Source organism: Pomacea canaliculata, linkage group LG3 (assembly GCF_003073045.1).
Source record: "Pomacea canaliculata isolate SZHN2017 linkage group LG3, ASM307304v1, whole genome shotgun sequence".
NCBI classification, from domain to species: domain Eukaryota; kingdom Metazoa; phylum Mollusca; class Gastropoda; order Architaenioglossa; family Ampullariidae; genus Pomacea; species Pomacea canaliculata.
In genome coordinates, this window is record NC_037592.1 from 13,670,760 (window position 1) to 13,687,109 (window position 16,350).

General features: G+C 35.4%; 3 protein-coding genes across 3 annotated transcripts in view; 1 reads left to right on the forward strand and 2 right to left on the reverse strand.

The window, feature by feature from the left end:
* The window catches only part of LOC112560307 (C2 domain-containing protein 5-like), a 29,790-nt gene extending 25,720 nt beyond the window's left edge, over positions 1-4,070 (forward strand). The window contains 3 exon segments of the mRNA XM_025232078.1: positions 32-157; positions 445-591; positions 1,360-4,070. Of these exon segments, the coding sequence (XP_025087863.1) occupies positions 32-157; positions 445-591; positions 1,360-1,494 (408 nt within the window). The 3' untranslated portion in view covers positions 1,495-4,070.
* A 548-nt stretch (positions 4,071-4,618) lies between these two features.
* Positions 4,619-12,037, reverse strand: LOC112560310 (oxidoreductase HTATIP2-like). Its single transcript, XM_025232083.1, has 6 exons — positions 11,817-12,037; positions 10,913-11,102; positions 10,296-10,403; positions 9,950-10,087; positions 8,860-8,921; positions 4,619-8,560 (listed from the first exon to the last, which is right to left on the reverse strand). Exons 1-6 carry the CDS (start codon positions 11,951-11,953, stop codon positions 8,299-8,301), a joined length of 897 nt encoding a protein of 298 aa, XP_025087868.1. The 5' UTR covers positions 11,954-12,037; the 3' UTR covers positions 4,619-8,298.
* A 648-nt stretch (positions 12,038-12,685) lies between these two features.
* On the reverse strand, positions 12,686-16,347 carry LOC112560308 (archaemetzincin-2-like). Its single transcript, XM_025232079.1, has 4 exons — positions 15,547-16,347; positions 14,863-14,984; positions 14,314-14,453; positions 12,686-14,020 (listed from the first exon to the last, which is right to left on the reverse strand). Exons 1-4 carry the CDS (start codon positions 16,125-16,127, stop codon positions 13,739-13,741), a joined length of 1,125 nt encoding a protein of 374 aa, XP_025087864.1. The 5' UTR covers positions 16,128-16,347; the 3' UTR covers positions 12,686-13,738.
* Positions 16,348-16,350: the final 3 nt, after the last annotated feature.

Below are 16,350 nucleotides of genomic sequence, written 5' to 3' on the forward strand. Positions count from 1 at the left end.
AAATTTTTTAGGATCATTATCTTTGTCATAGAATACAGTCAAACAACGTGTTGGAGTGGAGATCACCCCATTACCTACAGTGATTGGAGGACAAATTGTCAAATACTTGGGGAACCATAACTTCTTCCTAATCAGGGAAAGCACCTCTGTGAAGGAGGTAATGAAGGCATACTTAGATTCTTCATAGTGATGAAAGTGGCACTGGCTGTCAGAAATTGTATGTATATAAATAAACTATGTGTTGATGTACTTAATCTCACAGACCAGTTTATGCGCTTAATTTTGCTTTCACCTCCATTTATCCTTTAGTAAAACAGTCTGGTCACTGCAGCATGGTAGCTGCAAAGTTGTTGCTTGAGTTAGCTCAGAATATGTAGATATGTTGACTATTGTGTCAGATGAAGATATAAGAACAGGCTGTTTTCTGCATTTATTTCTGAACAGTGTGGAGGCCTTGGAGGCTTTATGCAACGTTTTATAGGAGAGGTTCTTGCAATTGTGAGAGGCCATGTCTCTGCCCTTGGGGGCAATGCTTTGGTTGGGTATCAGATGAGCCACTGTGTTTTATTTAGCAATCTTCACAAAAACCAGGTACGATATAGCTAATTTTCTTTTATTTTCCCATTTAAAAACCCTTGCAGTTTTTCCCCAACATGAGAAATTTTACTGTTATACCACTCTTCTTTTTTTCTTTTTATCTGAGAAGGAAATCTTGCTTATGTCATCAAGCAATTTACCTAAAAGATCTTCAGAAAATTCATTTAGTTCTTAAGGTTTTTATTTGTAGAGGTTTTTTGTTTGCTGTCATATGATTAAAGTGGTTTTTACCATGTTAGATTGGTGGAATGGTAAAAAAAATGGAAATAATTTTCTAGTAGGTACTGTGGGTGTGTAATAAAGACAATGCAAATGGTTTTCCGGTAACAAAAATCCAGCTTTAGAAAGCTAAACATTTTAAACAAAATTAAGTGGCTTTGTCATTGGAACATGTTGACAGTTTGGTTGGGAAAAGTGTTTTAATTTTACTTAGGTCATTTTAGTTTGTTTTTTTAAAGACTTAAACAGATTAATGATACTGAAATGTGGGAGGAGAAAGTATATGTTGTCTAGATTTCTGTCTTCATCCCTTTCTCTCTCTCTTTCTCAGTGTCTCTTTTTTTCAATGATGATACTCATCTTGGGATATCACAAGAGTGGAATACATTACATAGTGATGCAAAATCTTAGATGTAAATGACCCAAAATCTTAATATGCATTTTTTTAACCATGGAGATTTCTTTGGGTGTTTGATTATTACAAACTATAAAAGTACTATGCATAAACATTTAATGCTCATACATATTATGTCCTTTCTTCAGGCCCAGTGCCTCATTAATGTGTGTGGAGATGCTGTTCAGATCAGTTACGACTGTGAACCAGTTCAAGTTGACTTTCCATCCTCACTTAACACACCTAACATTGTAACGCAATCATATGCAGAAGCAAGCAGTTAGGTCAAGGTGCTTACTAAAGTCCTAGGGAGTGTATAGAAGGCATTTGATTGTGTTATCTTAATAACAACACATCTATTTTCACTGCTAGCTAGGATGTTTAACGTCAATTTTTCTTTATCTTTACCTTGTTACATTTTGTAAAATATCTGACTTAAAGAATTACTTTCATATGCTTTATTAACAGAAATGCTTGGCACGGGTGATATATAGTTATTGCTTTTATGACAGAACTGCAGGGTTTGTAAGACTTTTAACTGATATATGAACATTATACAAAATGAAAGGCTGGTAGACACATTTTTTTGTATGTGTGTTAACGTCAAAAACAAGACCTTAGCAAATGAGCTTCTGGTTTCACTATCGACACAAAGGAAAAGCATATGATATAGGCTGAGTTGACAGAGGTACAAAAGCTTATGCTTTATGGTCTGTTGTGTTTCACTTTACTGGCTCTAAGCCAGAAAGAAAAAAAAATATATAATCAAGCACTAAACTTTTGGCAAGTATACATTAAGAATTTTGGCACAATCTATCTCTGACTTGTTCTGAGTTTTAACTGTCAGATTGCCAAGACATATAGTGGCCTACCACTTTCCGAGCATCTCTACAAATCACTAGTAGTCCAGTTTATGTACAGTCCATACTGAGTACTTTACTGAGTACCATTTACATGCCTGTTGTATGTCCTGTTCTGCCAGTGTCAATTTAGTCACTGATCAGTTTGCCACAAGACCATTTCTCACCACAGCCTAAGTGAGCTATGTCCATTTTGTCCCAGGTAAGATCATCTCACCCAAGACTAAAATTACTATCAGAAATTAAGGTCTGAAGTTATAAAGTGAAAAAAATTTATTTGATTTTCAAATAATCTGGATGTATGAAGGCCATCTTTGTCATCAAGATTTGTTGATGGGGCATATTGTTGTGGAGAGTAGCAGTACTTACATCCCATGGGAAGATAGAAAAATGGTGTGTATAGTCTCCAAATAAAACAAAAAAGCAGAGGCACAATGTCACCTGACAGTGATTTCCTAAAATTATATCTGTTGGAAAGGGATATGATAATTATCGTGCCGTGATTGTTTTTCTGTCAGAGATTAACTTGCATTTTGGAGTGTATACAGATTTCATGACTGCAATATTTGTGTAAGTTAAAGACACATTCACATAAGTCTGATAAAATCTTACATGACTTTGCTAGTCAACATGAAATCAAGATGCCAGCGATCATGTTTGGCAGTGCCAGTGATCTCTGATAATGTTTTTAAAAATGTATTGTGAGTGAATTTGTTGAAGCAAAAGAATGATGTGTTTAGTACATAGAGATACATGTATGTCTAAGTGGACATGATTTTTATATTTTTATGCCACTTGGTTGATATTGGGTATATTTGTGTACAGTTTCAGAGTAAAACTTTACATTCCATCGATATTTTGAGCTTTTTTAGTACTTACATAAAAGATTTTGTCTTGTGGTTTATACAGATGCTAGTCATTTTTGTAATTTGTGTTTTTCAAGGAAAATCATGGGTATGGATTTGCACAAACATGAAATTACTGATGATTGTGGAAAGGGGATTCATGCATGTAATTAACATAAATTTAAATCTTTCATAGTTGACACACACACACTTGCTTATGTTCATACATTATTTCTTACCCCTTCTCCCCCAAACACTGCATAATAATCCTGACAGAATCCCATGAAAATGCAGCAAAGAAGATAAATTTGTGTGCATGTGGCTGCAAACATTCTATTTTTTTCATCAACCCCTTTGTAAAAACATACGTGGCAAGTTTGGAAAGCATGCAGGTAAGAGTGGACTGACTAAAGATTGCAGATGAACCAAAGTTATAACACCATGATCAGTAATCAACATCCACAAGTGTAAGAATATTTTGTTGCCAAAACAAAAAGGACTGATTATGATGACTACCCATATTTTAGACAGAATTATAGATGGCACAAAGTGTGTAAGTAGTATTATGAAGACCCAATTTAGCTTTATAATGAATCTCATGTGCACTTTATTAGATTTACATGTTTCACAATACTGAATGTGCTGTTTTCCCAATATGCTAGAGAAAGTAATAACAGTCCCAAGGGACTGAAAATATTGTTTTCAAATACAGGGCACAGAACTAGCCAGCTACATAGAGTAAAATATATGATGTTGAATGAATTTCCTTCTGAAAATAAAATGCATGTAAATATAGTTATGATGGTAGATGCAACTACTTACATCACTTTTATGCTGTTTTATTTATGAGAACAGAGCTTAATATTTGCCATTATGCATCATCTCAGAAGGATGTGTAGCTTAGGTATGAAAGTACCTTGTTAGAGAGTTGGATCATGTGCGAACGTAACTGTGGGAGTGGTAAGACGCACCCACTTAAAGCTGTATTAATGTTTGGTTTTGTTGCAGCAATGGATAGGGGTTTATTTACAGAATCTGTTTGTCCAGGAATAGGGGAGCATTCTAGTTTTGTGCCCAATCATTATTCCTTGGCTAAATTACTTTCCAATTGTACTAGTTTTACAATGTAAATGAAAATAAAGTTAATTACTTTTGGGCTGATGTTTGGATAGAATATTTTTCTATACTATGTTCATATATGTATGCCTTTTAACCACTTTGTCTACAAACGTCTTGTAAATGCTTGTACTGTGGCAGGTATTTTTGAATGGTATTTTTGATGGTGTTTCAGTTTGAAAATATGCAATGCCTTGCAACAGTAATGCCATTGATATTTGTAGCTGCTTCATTGCTGCAAAAGGTAGGTAGGTTAAAAAACCCAGAATTTTAGGACTGGACAAATGAGAATGTTAATGAGAATAGACCTAATTTTTTTTTATATAGCAGGTACAAGAACCTGAAAAAAAAAAAATCAGAATCTTGATGTGAAGCACATGTAGGCCATGAGTAATCTGTTGAAACACTCTGTACATAGTATAAATGAGACAGTTGTTGTTTTCTTTCTTAAGAATGCTCTCTTAACACAGCCAAGAGACCCACTATATGCCTCTAATATAACAGATCTGAGGGGAACTCATAGAAGTAATTAAAAATTGTATTCTTCAATTCAAGATTCAGATTAGCAACAATTAGAAAGCCTAAAGGAATTGTGAAGATTTTATTATAAATCCAAGTGGCATGTATTTGCATCCAGAATGACATGGTCATGGATAAAAATGCAAAATATCACAAAATCTTAACAGCGAAAAGATCAACTATGGACATGTGTGGAACTCAACAACACTGACAAGTACTTTAAAAAGACATGTAATAATTATTTTCTTTTATATAATGAAGATGTACACAGAACTCTTTTCTTTTAGCTTCGCTTTAACCAACCTGCACCCAGCACATGGACAGGCTTTTAGTCTTCCAATCAGCATGCCTCAGTAAAAATTAATAAAAATATTCAGACATTCTGTTTTTTAAATCCAGTGTTAGGCATCTTGATTAATCAGAATTAAGCGTGAAATGTTTTGTTGTACTTGGTCTTCCCAAAAGGTACAATCTCATTTGTGAGACATTTAAGTAATAAGTAACAAGAAAAAAAAATACACATGCATGTAATCATAAATATGCTTATCAGGCTTATAAAAGCCATGTTTAAACGTGCAGTTCATATTATCAAATTGCTATGCTTATATAACTTATAAACTTGATCAAAGGCACAAAAGGAGAACTGAAAACAACCTAGACATAACACTTCATGTTTCTGGGTCTGTTAATTGTTAAAATGGTGGCAGCTATTTCCATCCCTGATTCTCGTTCTTCGTGTTGAAGAGGGCATTACACATACAGATTACAAAGCAAATTAAAATGTTAGCAGATAAAGGTCCCTAAAATATCTAAATAGTAAAACAACAAAAAAATTGTGTGATAAAGCAATGGAATGAAACTAAAAGACTACTTGAACAGACATCATGAAAGGGTGCTCAGCTATGACATTGTCAGTCATCAAAAACAGCAGAACCATGGCAGACTAGTTAAACATGCCACAATCATTCCTGACAGGTATAACTCGCACATTTCAAAGTTAAAACATTTAAAACCAAAACTATAAATCACAGCTGGTCTACAAATCTAGAAATAAAAATGTATCCTTTGGCAAACCACTTATAATTCAATAGGTCACAATAACAATAGAAGTAACAATAGAAGTACCTATACAACACCACCAAATTACAGATAACTGTGCATATATGTGTGTGTATGTAAAAGGGCTACAAATGCTTAAACCTGTCAGTCAATAACATCTAGAGACATTCTTCATTATTTCCTAATACCAGGTGCAGTCTAGTGTGAAACCCTTTATTGCATGTTAACAAAATAATAGTGAATTACAGAATTTTGTTGAAAATGTTTTTAAACTCTTAACAGAAATGTATTTCTATGATAGGAAGCATCTTAACTCTTTTAAATTTGCTCCCTTTGAACATAATGAAAAGAATAGGTAATAGTTATAGACTAAGCAGTTTGGTATGGATGTTTCTGTTGCGCAATAGTTCTTCCAGGATTAAGTTCTATGAGATCGCAGTTTATAGGCATAGACATCAAAGACCAAATAGCACAGCTTATCATTTGCTTCACAGGAGCTATCAAGCTAGAAGCTGACAGCTAAAAAGCTCATGAAATATAAGAATGTTAGCCAGCTATTGTTGATTACCATCCATCCGACATTAAACGATATGCTAAGCACATTCTCTGTGGTAGTTGAGCATTCATCTTTAAACAGTAGCAGCACTTGGCATAAGAACAGATGAATCATTTGTACGACCTCATAACTATGAAATTAATAACAGACAACATACCCTTTCAATATAATATTTTTCAGTCTATGTATTTTTTTTGTTTTGTTTTTAGTGTTTGTGTAACATTATCAACATAAGAAATAATGCCATAAGATCAATCACAATCACTTTAAACATGGACAGGAAACAAAAGCAGTAAAGCTCATTTTAAACTTTCTCTACTGTGTGACCATATTTAAAGATTCACATGTGCACAATTACTTGCAGCACACTTTAAAAACACGGGACACTTTGAAAATGTCAAACAGTCGAATACAGTCAAAATCCTCTTCATCTGTTACTAAAGAAAACGCACTTTGAGAATCAAAAGAAGGTATAACAATAATGAGTTGCAAGACTGAAAATTTTGTTAGAAGATAGCATCTGATCAAATATTAACTGCTGGGTGGGCAGACTTTTAAGGGCACTATACATTAGGCCATGGAATTTCCCCAATTTATTTCAGAATTTTATTGGTTATTCGCAAATAACCTGTCTACAAATAAACCTGCCATAATAAATGACAACTCGGATGAACACAATTTGACAAAAATAATATATTTTTTGTGAAATCCCCCAAAGCATGTAATAAGTCAACAGGTACTAGTCAGAAGAAAATTTTGCAAAAGTGATAAATATGTTGAAGTTTCAAAAATTAGTGATGAACATTGTAACAGCCCCACCAACAGAAATTGCACATTCCACAGAATTACTGAAAAGGAAAAAAAAAATTAGCTATAACAGAATGCTACATTGGCTGCTACAGAACAAATGTGAAGACAGAAGCATCGCTAAAGATACTGCCATAATCTAAGTGAAATGAGATCATGTAGAAACTTCAGCACAGTTTCTCAGCAAGTAAAAACAACGGCCTAAGAACCTTAGCTAAGCAAACAACTAACGCCCAAAGGTACCTTGGAGAGTCTTCCATTGCTCTCCCAGGTTCTATTTAGAGCAAAAACCCCCACCTAAAATCAGTCTTGGGCTTCTAAGGCATCAGCACAGTTGATGGGATGAGTTCTAAGGATTGGTTTATGGTGTCCACATGCAGATTAAATATTTATAGAAAAATATTAAAAATGAAGCTGAAAACTGAGGAAAAACCCCACAGAAAAATCAAACATCTCTGCTATCTTTTGTATGCCAACATTTCACTCAAAACCATTTAAGTCTTAACACCCACAGGGAGACTAAATTCTCCAAATGTGTTTTCTATCCCTGACCCAGCCAAGTTACGGATGCAATATGTGGGTCAGCTCTGGCTGCATTGGAAAGATAAAACTTAGCACGACATAATTTCTTAATATCATTAAAAACTACTATAACATATATTGCAATTAGGCTCATTTCTGATGTTCCCTAACCCATAATTTTGGGGAACTAAAATAAATATGAAGTTGATGAAAATATCTGTGTTGGGCAACAGTGACAGGGAATGAAGCCCTACTGTCTTCATGTACCAGTTCTTGCAAATATGAAACATGGCAAGTAGTATTGTTGGGGAAGAGGTTCCAGATTTTTATGCTTATAGGATTGTAAGACTTTTTTTAAAAAGCTAGTTTTGGTATAGTCCTGACCTTCCATCAGCAGTGACCCTCAACACTACTTTCTGATCTTTCCCCATCTTCATACTGGAAAGTTTTGTGCCATTTAAGGTGTTGATGTGGCCCTATGTTCCTTGAGGAGTAAAAAGGAATAAACTAATCTAAGGTGCACACTGATGTACCCCCACCTCAATGACCTTTAATACCTGCCATTTTCTTGATAAGAAAAAAATTAAACAATGCTACATTAATTTGACATTGCCAGTAACATAAACCTCCTTATTTTCTAACCGATAAAGACTTATTGATAACTTCTATTCCACTTCTTTATTTTGTAACAAAATGGTCTCTTACCCAACAGATGAAAAATAAATGGTATTCGTTTAATGAAATATATGCTGATGACAAATGGTCTCTCTCAACAACAACTGTTTATATGCTTGAAATTGGTAACTATTTTGCCTTTGAACTTTCCGCACTTCGGCTCTGCTTGGCTCCACAGCCTGATGAAATTCCTGAAAGTTGGTGAATAGCTTTGTTCTCATAGACTTCCACTGGTTGCTTGGCAGGGGATACCAAATTGTTGATCATTGCATGTGACACCACTTCCACCGGTACAGTAATAGCAGTAGGGAAAAAATAGGAGACGGGCTTGAGGAAAGCTCTTGCAACAGCTTCTCCAGGTCGACTTTCCTCACGGTTGCACAAAAGAACTCTGTCCCAGGAAAAATAGATTGAATGTTTAAAAAAAAATTCTTGACTCTGAAAGATAAGTAGGTCACACATGCAGATAAATATTGAGTTAAAAACTGAAAAAGATATTTTTTTCTACCTCTAAGCACTTACGATGTTAAACTATATCCCTATTTCATAAACACTGAAGCAGTTTAATTTAATCATAAGTTACAAGTTTCCAGCAATTCAAGATATGTATTTTAAGACAAAGATTGTAATCAACTGAGAAACATTGGATGCTCAAGCTTTATAAACATTGATTTTAAATGGATTACTTACGCTGGCCTAAAGATGGAAAGTCTGTCAAAATGCATCACTTTCAGTGCTTCTTCTACCTGGCCCTATGATAGAATATCAGTCAGTACAAGTAACCCAATCACAGATATTAACTCAAATACTCATTAAGATAACATTCTTCAGAATGTGTACATTTTTCAGAACATGCAGCACAACAAAAAAAAAAAGAAAGAGCATGTATCTATATATAAACTAACGATGTCATGATACATTCCACAGGATTTTTTAAAATTCTGCACAGTCCCAGTTCAGGTCTTTCCAAGAAGCTTGTTCTGATTATTAAATATGGGCCCAATGTTGCAGAATTTCAGTGTTGGAGAGACAAGCCCTGCATTTGTGGCATAGGAATGTGTTGGCCACTCTGCCAGATATAAGACAGTCTTGCCAAGTAGAGGTATCCCTTCCAAAAATGACCTCTGAGGTAGGACAGGTCAACACCATGAACAAATAGCTCTGGACTGCTGGCTGTCTGCCAAAACCAACTTTTAGCCTCTTGCAAAGCTGTATGCTGTAAGGTCTCACCAAACCATTTAGCAGTTCAACATCTAGAACTGCAACAAAATTCTGAAAGACGACAATCTGCATTTTCCATTTCCCATGACAGAGCCAATAAACTGAGAACACAACAGACCATAAAGCTTGAGCCTTTGTTCCTCTGTCAACACAAGGGTTTTCATCTTCTGCTCTTTTTCTTGATGAGTAGAAGTGAATTTGTGCTTTGGCCTGGTCCTAGAAGTTAATGAGGAAAATGTGTCTGCAAACAGTCCAGAAATATATGTCCATGACACGACAGTGCTGATTTGGTGGCAGCACTGTTGAGGGCACATCGTCAGATTGGAAATGTTGTGACCCAGTAAAAGACATGGTGAGACTATATGAGCAGATTCCCAGGGTGGTGTTTTGGAGTTAAACATTAGAAGTCAGGACAACTGTTTTCCTTGTGGGACTAATGCCACGATGTCTTCGTAATTTTGTACCCCAAACAAAATCTGTCTTGTGTATGTCATAGTAAAAGTGCATGCCCATCTACCTGTGCAAGGATTTTACAAATTAACATATCTTCTTTACTCACCTTTGTTCGAGCATAGAGGAGGGAACTGTTTTTATCAGCACTCATTGTAGACATAAAATTGAAGTGCTTGCAGCCTTGTTCTTTGGCAATTTGTGCAGCATTCAAGACATAATCATGGTCAACTCTCACAAATCCTTCCTAAAAATATTTTTAAAAATCAGATACAGAAAAAACGGATTAAACAAAAAATCTTTAATAGAGAAATAAACAGCAGTGCTTTATTTTATTTTTTTTGTAGGGTGTAAGTGATGTGAAGAACAAATCTCTAAGAAACTGTAAAGAATATTTATTATATGCCCAACTCAACTGTACAATAATTAATAAAATTTTATATGAGAGGACTCACAGTTCCTGATTTAGCACGAGTTGTGCCCATACAAGAAAATCCAACATCCATTCCCTGAAAGACATCACGATAATCCTCAAGTTTTTCAAAATCCACCACTTTCTGCTCCTGTAAGAGCGAAAAAGACTTGTGTGTTTTGGTAAATTAACTGCTAGACTAGTTACTAACCTCAATAACAAAATTACACAAGTTAGACCAACATTTTGGATACAGATCTTCATTGTGGTTTTTGAATGCTAACGGCAGTCAGAGGGCTCTTCTTTAAAGCAGTGATCATAATGTCTAATGTATAAAACAAATAATTTATAGCTAAATTTTATGATCAGTATTTTAACTTTATTTTCATGATGCATGCCCTTAAGAACTTGACTACATTGACTAAGACTGCAAATCTACTCTTTCTCAGATAATGACTGCAATTGGGATTAGCCTGTATTTAATAGTGGTTCAACTGAACTTTAATGTTCCTTAAGTTCTGTCTAGACAAAGTGACCCTGTTTTGTGCATGTTGCATACCAAAGTAATTTTCTGCAAAGTTTAAGTTGATATTTTACACATTTTGAATGTCAAGATTTCAAATACAAGAGAAGGCAGCTAAATCATTTGATCTAACTTACAAATTCTGGGCCAAAGCTGGGGTCTAATGCAACTTCCCTGCGTCCAACAAGCACAACTCGCTTAAAGACTTTCATGTTGTTCAGGTCTTGGACAAGAACTTTGCCTGATTCTCCAGAATAACCCAGCACAAATGCCGAGTGGCCCTCAGCTCTGTACTTTTCAAGGTTACTCTCTGCTTCTGCTGACATTCTGTAGTAAAAAAAATCCAAGATTGTTTTCTGCAGCTTTTAAGCTTCATTTTCAAAAGGAATTTCATTGTAAATCTGTCAACCAGTCCTGGAGTTTCTTCAAAAGCGGAGCTCTTTTGTGTCTATCATTGGAAAAAGTTTGATGGCTCTTCACATTCCATTTATATCCGACGTGAAGTCAGTGACAGTGACCTATATTTTAATCACTGCCAAGATAGTGAGGAAACAGTCATAAGTATAATAATCCCTAACAAGCCAACAATCTCTGTATTTATTTAGTACGAGACTGAAATGCAATACGAAATTCATTACTTCTGCGCAGAAGAAAGAACAAAAGAAAAAAATAATAAAAGAACTGCGCTGGCAACGAATCACTGTTGCAGTTTTAGATCAGTGCAAAGAGCGAACTATCATGTATACAACTATACATGCAGATCGGTGGATGCTGCTCCTTCAGTATATGACATTAAAAGAACAGGAGAAAGAAAAACTTTTCTGTAAGCCAAAGGGTTCGAAAGAAACGATAAAAGTTTTTAACACAATTCATGTTATTCTTAAGTGCTCCTGATCTTTAGAAAAAAAACATGCTTTGCCTCATTGATCGGCTATTGTAAACAATGCTACTACCATGATACACATTCCTAATCGAGATACTGGCTTTGGTTTCTGATGTGTGCATAAAAAAGCATTAATTATCCTCATAATGAGAACGTACATGCAGTGTCGTTCTGTGTCAGGTTCGAAGCTCAGTTCGTGCTGAAGAAATAGCCCCCCTAAACATATGGCCAATACACCAACTGCAATCGCTGTAGCGGGAATAATTTCGTCGCACCTAAACCACAAGAAACGCATCTGGGAAGGTCTGTGTCCTCGCCTTTACCTTAACCTTGGTCCGTAAACAACCATCGACCACCGGAAGTAAAACATTGATTTATTTTCAGGGAGATAAATAATATTGTCCCATCACGGAGTTATGTAACTTCGTGGTCCCATTAGTTTTGAATCGTCTGCATTATGAATATTGTGTGCCTCGTTGAAGGCCTTGTAGATGCTACGAGAACACTCCCCTGCCAAAGAGATTACAGTCGGAAATGAGCGGGACAAATGGTAAAGTCGATGGAGAACCAAAGATCAGCAACTTCTTGTTTAAACTGTTCTTAAGAACGTGCATGATGGGACTCGGATCATCGATAAATGAAGGCTATTCTGAAGCTTACCCGAAGCACACACACAAAAAGCGTCTGAGCAATTCTAGACACCCATGAAAAAAATCCCTTTAAAATGAAACTTTGAATGTTTCAAGATGTCTGGTTTGTATTTCTTCCTCATTACGAAAACAGTCGTACGCTTCATGTCCAGCATCATGGCATCATTGGCATGGCTAGTATTGTACTAACAGCAGATATGTTTCTTGCCTGATTTGTTCATTTTATTTTACTAATACGTGTATTATGAATAAATTAGGAACTTGTTTCAAATACTCTACTGATGACACCTTTAAGTCAACATCTGGATTGAAATGAAAGATTTATCTAATTTATGGAAATATTCAGCAAAAAGCATTAAAAGCAGCAATAGTCTAAGCACAGAAAAACATAAGTTTAATAACCAGATTTCATGAAATAACTTCAATGAAACGATTATTGCAATCAGCTTACAGCATAACAGTGAAAGTGAAGCTTTCTTAGTCTCATGTCAAGTCCAATATCTTAGTGATCATCTGGAATAGAATTATTAGCAAACTCAAAGAAAATACATTTCTTTGATCCATAATGAAAAGAAAGTAGCACTTCAAGCAACATTTTCCATGCATGAATGTTAAAAATATATGAAAATATAACGTTTGATGTGTCTCTCACTCACCAGGGCTAGGCAATGACACAAATATATTGCATTTTAAACAAGATACTTTATTATTAATGAAATTTATACATACTTTGGGAAGTTCATAGCTGTAGAAATATTACTCCACTGTTCAGTTGCAGGGCATTTCTGACACAAACAGCTTAGCTCTGCTTATAATTTAAATGACCTCACTGTGTGGCTTATATCACATACATGAATAATTTTGAGCTCTGATTAATCATGCTGTTCACTAACCTGATTGATTTTTTAATTCCCTTACAAAAAATTAGAGTTAGAAAACTGCAGAATTAATCTTAATCTCTTGGTGCAAATTAAACAAATGTTACATAGCATCATTTATAATAGTTACTATCTTTGATACATTATCAGTGCTGTGTACATGGTAACAGAAATCTGAAAAACATACAAATGGAATTTTGAGCATGCAGAAAATCTTTAAAAAAAGTAAACACCTAGCATGTCCTAGAACATCTTTTTTCTTTCAAACTGTGTGTGACAGAAACAGTCTATTATTGGGATGGGTGGGCAAAGATCACTGAAGTAGCCTGCTTTCATTAATACACATTTTCACAATCTCATGTGACGTGATACAGTATAGACTGAACCTGATGCTGTTCTTCAACAAAATCAATCACTTGAGCTGACCATCTTTCTTAAAATAAACATTTATCTCAAATTTTCTATTTTGTAAACAGATCTTTATGTCACTTAATGCTATCACCATATAGATTTTGGTTTTATAAAGTGAAAGTTCCAGTTTTTGAAGCATAACTATGAATTCAAAAATTTCAGACAGTTTTCCAGCCACTTCACAGCACTGTCCACAGAATCACATGGAAGCTGTACTTGGATGTCTTTGAGGAATTTGAGCAAGTCTTGGTACCTTTCCACAACATCAAATCCACAGTGCTGATGAAGCTTTCTCAGACACACAGGACACAGGAACAGAGGTTGATCTACAGCTTCTGGTACAGAGTTGCTTTCATTCATTGCACATCTGAAGAATGTGCAGTGATCCAGTCCAAACAAGTGGCAAGTTTCATGACTTATTACCTACATTTAAACAAAAGAAAACCTTGTTCAATCTTTTAGTGTTACTTTCTATCAGTATTAACATTAATGACCCGAAATGTATATCACACCAAGAGAATTTTATTTGTCATATCATATAAGCAGAAATCATTCAATTCTTTTATCCACCCTGAATTTGTAAACTGATGAAACAATACTAAATTGAACGCCATAGCCAAAAGCAGCTACTCTCATCCCCCCACCTCCAACTCCTGCCAAAAAAATGTGGGTAAATAACATTAGATAATATGAATTACTATTAATATCAAATGTACCTTGATTAGTTTCCAAACAATACTGCCTGTTATCTTTGTCAAATCTTGAGCATTGCTGCTGCTTGGGGGAAACCTCCCAAAACAGAAGATGCCAGCCAGATGCTTAACAGATGCCTCTCCAAGCACAAAGTTAAAATTTTCTGTAGAAATTGAAAAGGATATGATAAAAAAATATTACACCAAATGCAGTTTTACTAGTCTCCTGAACAGTTTTTTAAATGTAATGACAGGTTATATGGTATTCTTAAATGCATACAAATATAAAATTTTGTTGCTACAAAATATCTGGTCACCTGTAGGAAATTTCAAAATTGGTTTAAAATAAATAAAATTCTTCTATACTGAAACCTAAAGCAGGGTTTCTCATTGTTTTACTAGAAGAGGGGACTATAATCAATGAAAAGTCCTTTTCATAATTTAAAATCCTTTAGATCATACCATTAACTTCACAACAATTTTATTCTATAATCTTCTCAAAATTTATCGCACACACATACATGCAGTTATACATGCTTTCACACATGTAATCATCCCAACTGATATATTTACCTGGGAACAAGTCTGTCCAGATAAGGCCAAGTATACAGGCACCATCAGGTGGGAGAATGCGTCGCAAATGTGGATAAAAGTCACTCACCAGGTATTGTTTCTGTCCAGTAACCTGGTGATACCTGGACCAAATCAAAGAAGGAAAAAATGCAGAAAGCTGAAGTTGCTCAAATCTGGCTTTACATTTTTAATAAACTGTCAATTTAAATTTCTATTACATGTTTCCTGACCTTACAGTCATAAGGGAGCAAGGTGCTAGAACCCTCATTGGACTTGAAGCCAGTGTTTATGAGGGCAGTGCTTATCGCATCTTCTTTGTCCCTTTACCCTCCTCAACCCTCCATCCAGTCAGGAAGCTACTGAAAGGCTGAGTCAACTGAAGGATGTATAATGCATCACATGGATATCAAACTAGCTAGGATATATTCTGAAAATGTGTGCTTTTTCATTTACATTTTTATACTTTTAGTCCTGTCAGAAGTGGCATCCATACTTGTGTGTGCAGAGAAAATTATCTCTTTAGAATATTTGTTAAAGTTCACTTTTCAGTCAATATCGTCAGTGGCCAAGTCATCTCTTGGTGGAGAAGGTTGAGTCAACTATACAATGCTCAAGTTGCCAAATAGTAAGTTGGCAACAGGTTGAAATGACTAGTGACGAACTCACAAATGCTACAATGATTACCTGGACGCAACATCCCATCCAATTTCTGCCATTTCTATTTTGGGCAGTAAGCAAACATCCATTCCTGAAAAGAAGATTTGTGCAAAACCTTGAAGCATCTCAAACAGATCTACACTCATGGTTCGGGACTGAAAGTTCCACTCAAAACGAAAGTTTTTCACAAAATCTGGAAAATCGTCAATAGGTTGGATATAAATAACTCTACGTCGCTGACTACAGGTGAGATTAGCATACTGAAAATCGTGACCAGCTTTCCACTGCATGAAAGTCTGCCCGTGTTGCAAAGGAGGAGTAGACTTTTTGAGAGGGTGAAATAACTCAAAGCCGCTTTCAAATTTGCTTTCTGTGGAGTCTCCCCTATCTAGACTTGGGAACAAGGCTTGGAATTCATTTTTGTCGTTTTCTGTGTCTCTGTCTCCTTGCACAAAATACAACTTTCCGAGGCTAAAGATTCTTTGAGCTGCTGGTGCCAGTCTTTCCAGTTTACCCATCAAAGATCGGAAGTGTGGATCTACGCATGAAAGTCTTTCTGCTCCTGAAGACTGCTGGATTTCAGACTCACTACTGTTGGAAGCACCCATTTTGTTTGTCGCAATGTTTAGTTTCAGATTATTGTGCTGTACAGTCCAACTTGCAAGGAAGCTTGAATGAAGGCATACACTCGTACGTCGAAAAATAGCATTCTTAGTGTGATTTCGTGCTTAAGTTTGATTTTTACCACACAAAAGTAGAACAATTGGATAATTCGCAGTTCAGGTAATGATATACGTTTTCGGTTAACGAAAAGCAGTCGAACATCTTTGG

Coding starts and splice junctions, on each gene's coding strand:
- LOC112560310 (XM_025232083.1), bottom strand. CDS start 11,953: ATGCGTTTCTTGTGGTTTAGGTGCGACGAAATTATTCCCGCTACAGCG. Junction 10,088..10,295: donor CTCGTGCTAAATCAGGAACT/GTGAGTCCTCTC, acceptor AAATATTTTTAG/GAAGGATTTGTGAGAGTTGA. Junction 8,922..9,949: donor TCCTCTATGCTCGAACAAAG/GTGAGTAAAGAA, acceptor ATTCTATCATAG/GGCCAGGTAGAAGAAGCACT.
- LOC112560308 (XM_025232079.1), bottom strand. CDS start 16,127: ATGGGTGCTTCCAACAGTAGTGAGTCTGAAATCCAGCAGTCTTCAGGA. Junction 14,985..15,546: donor GGATGGGATGTTGCGTCCAG/GTAATCATTGTA, acceptor GATTTGGTCCAG/GTATCACCAGGTTACTGGAC. Junction 14,021..14,313: donor TTGTTTGGAAACTAATCAAG/GTACATTTGATA, acceptor GTTTAAATGTAG/GTAATAAGTCATGAAACTTG.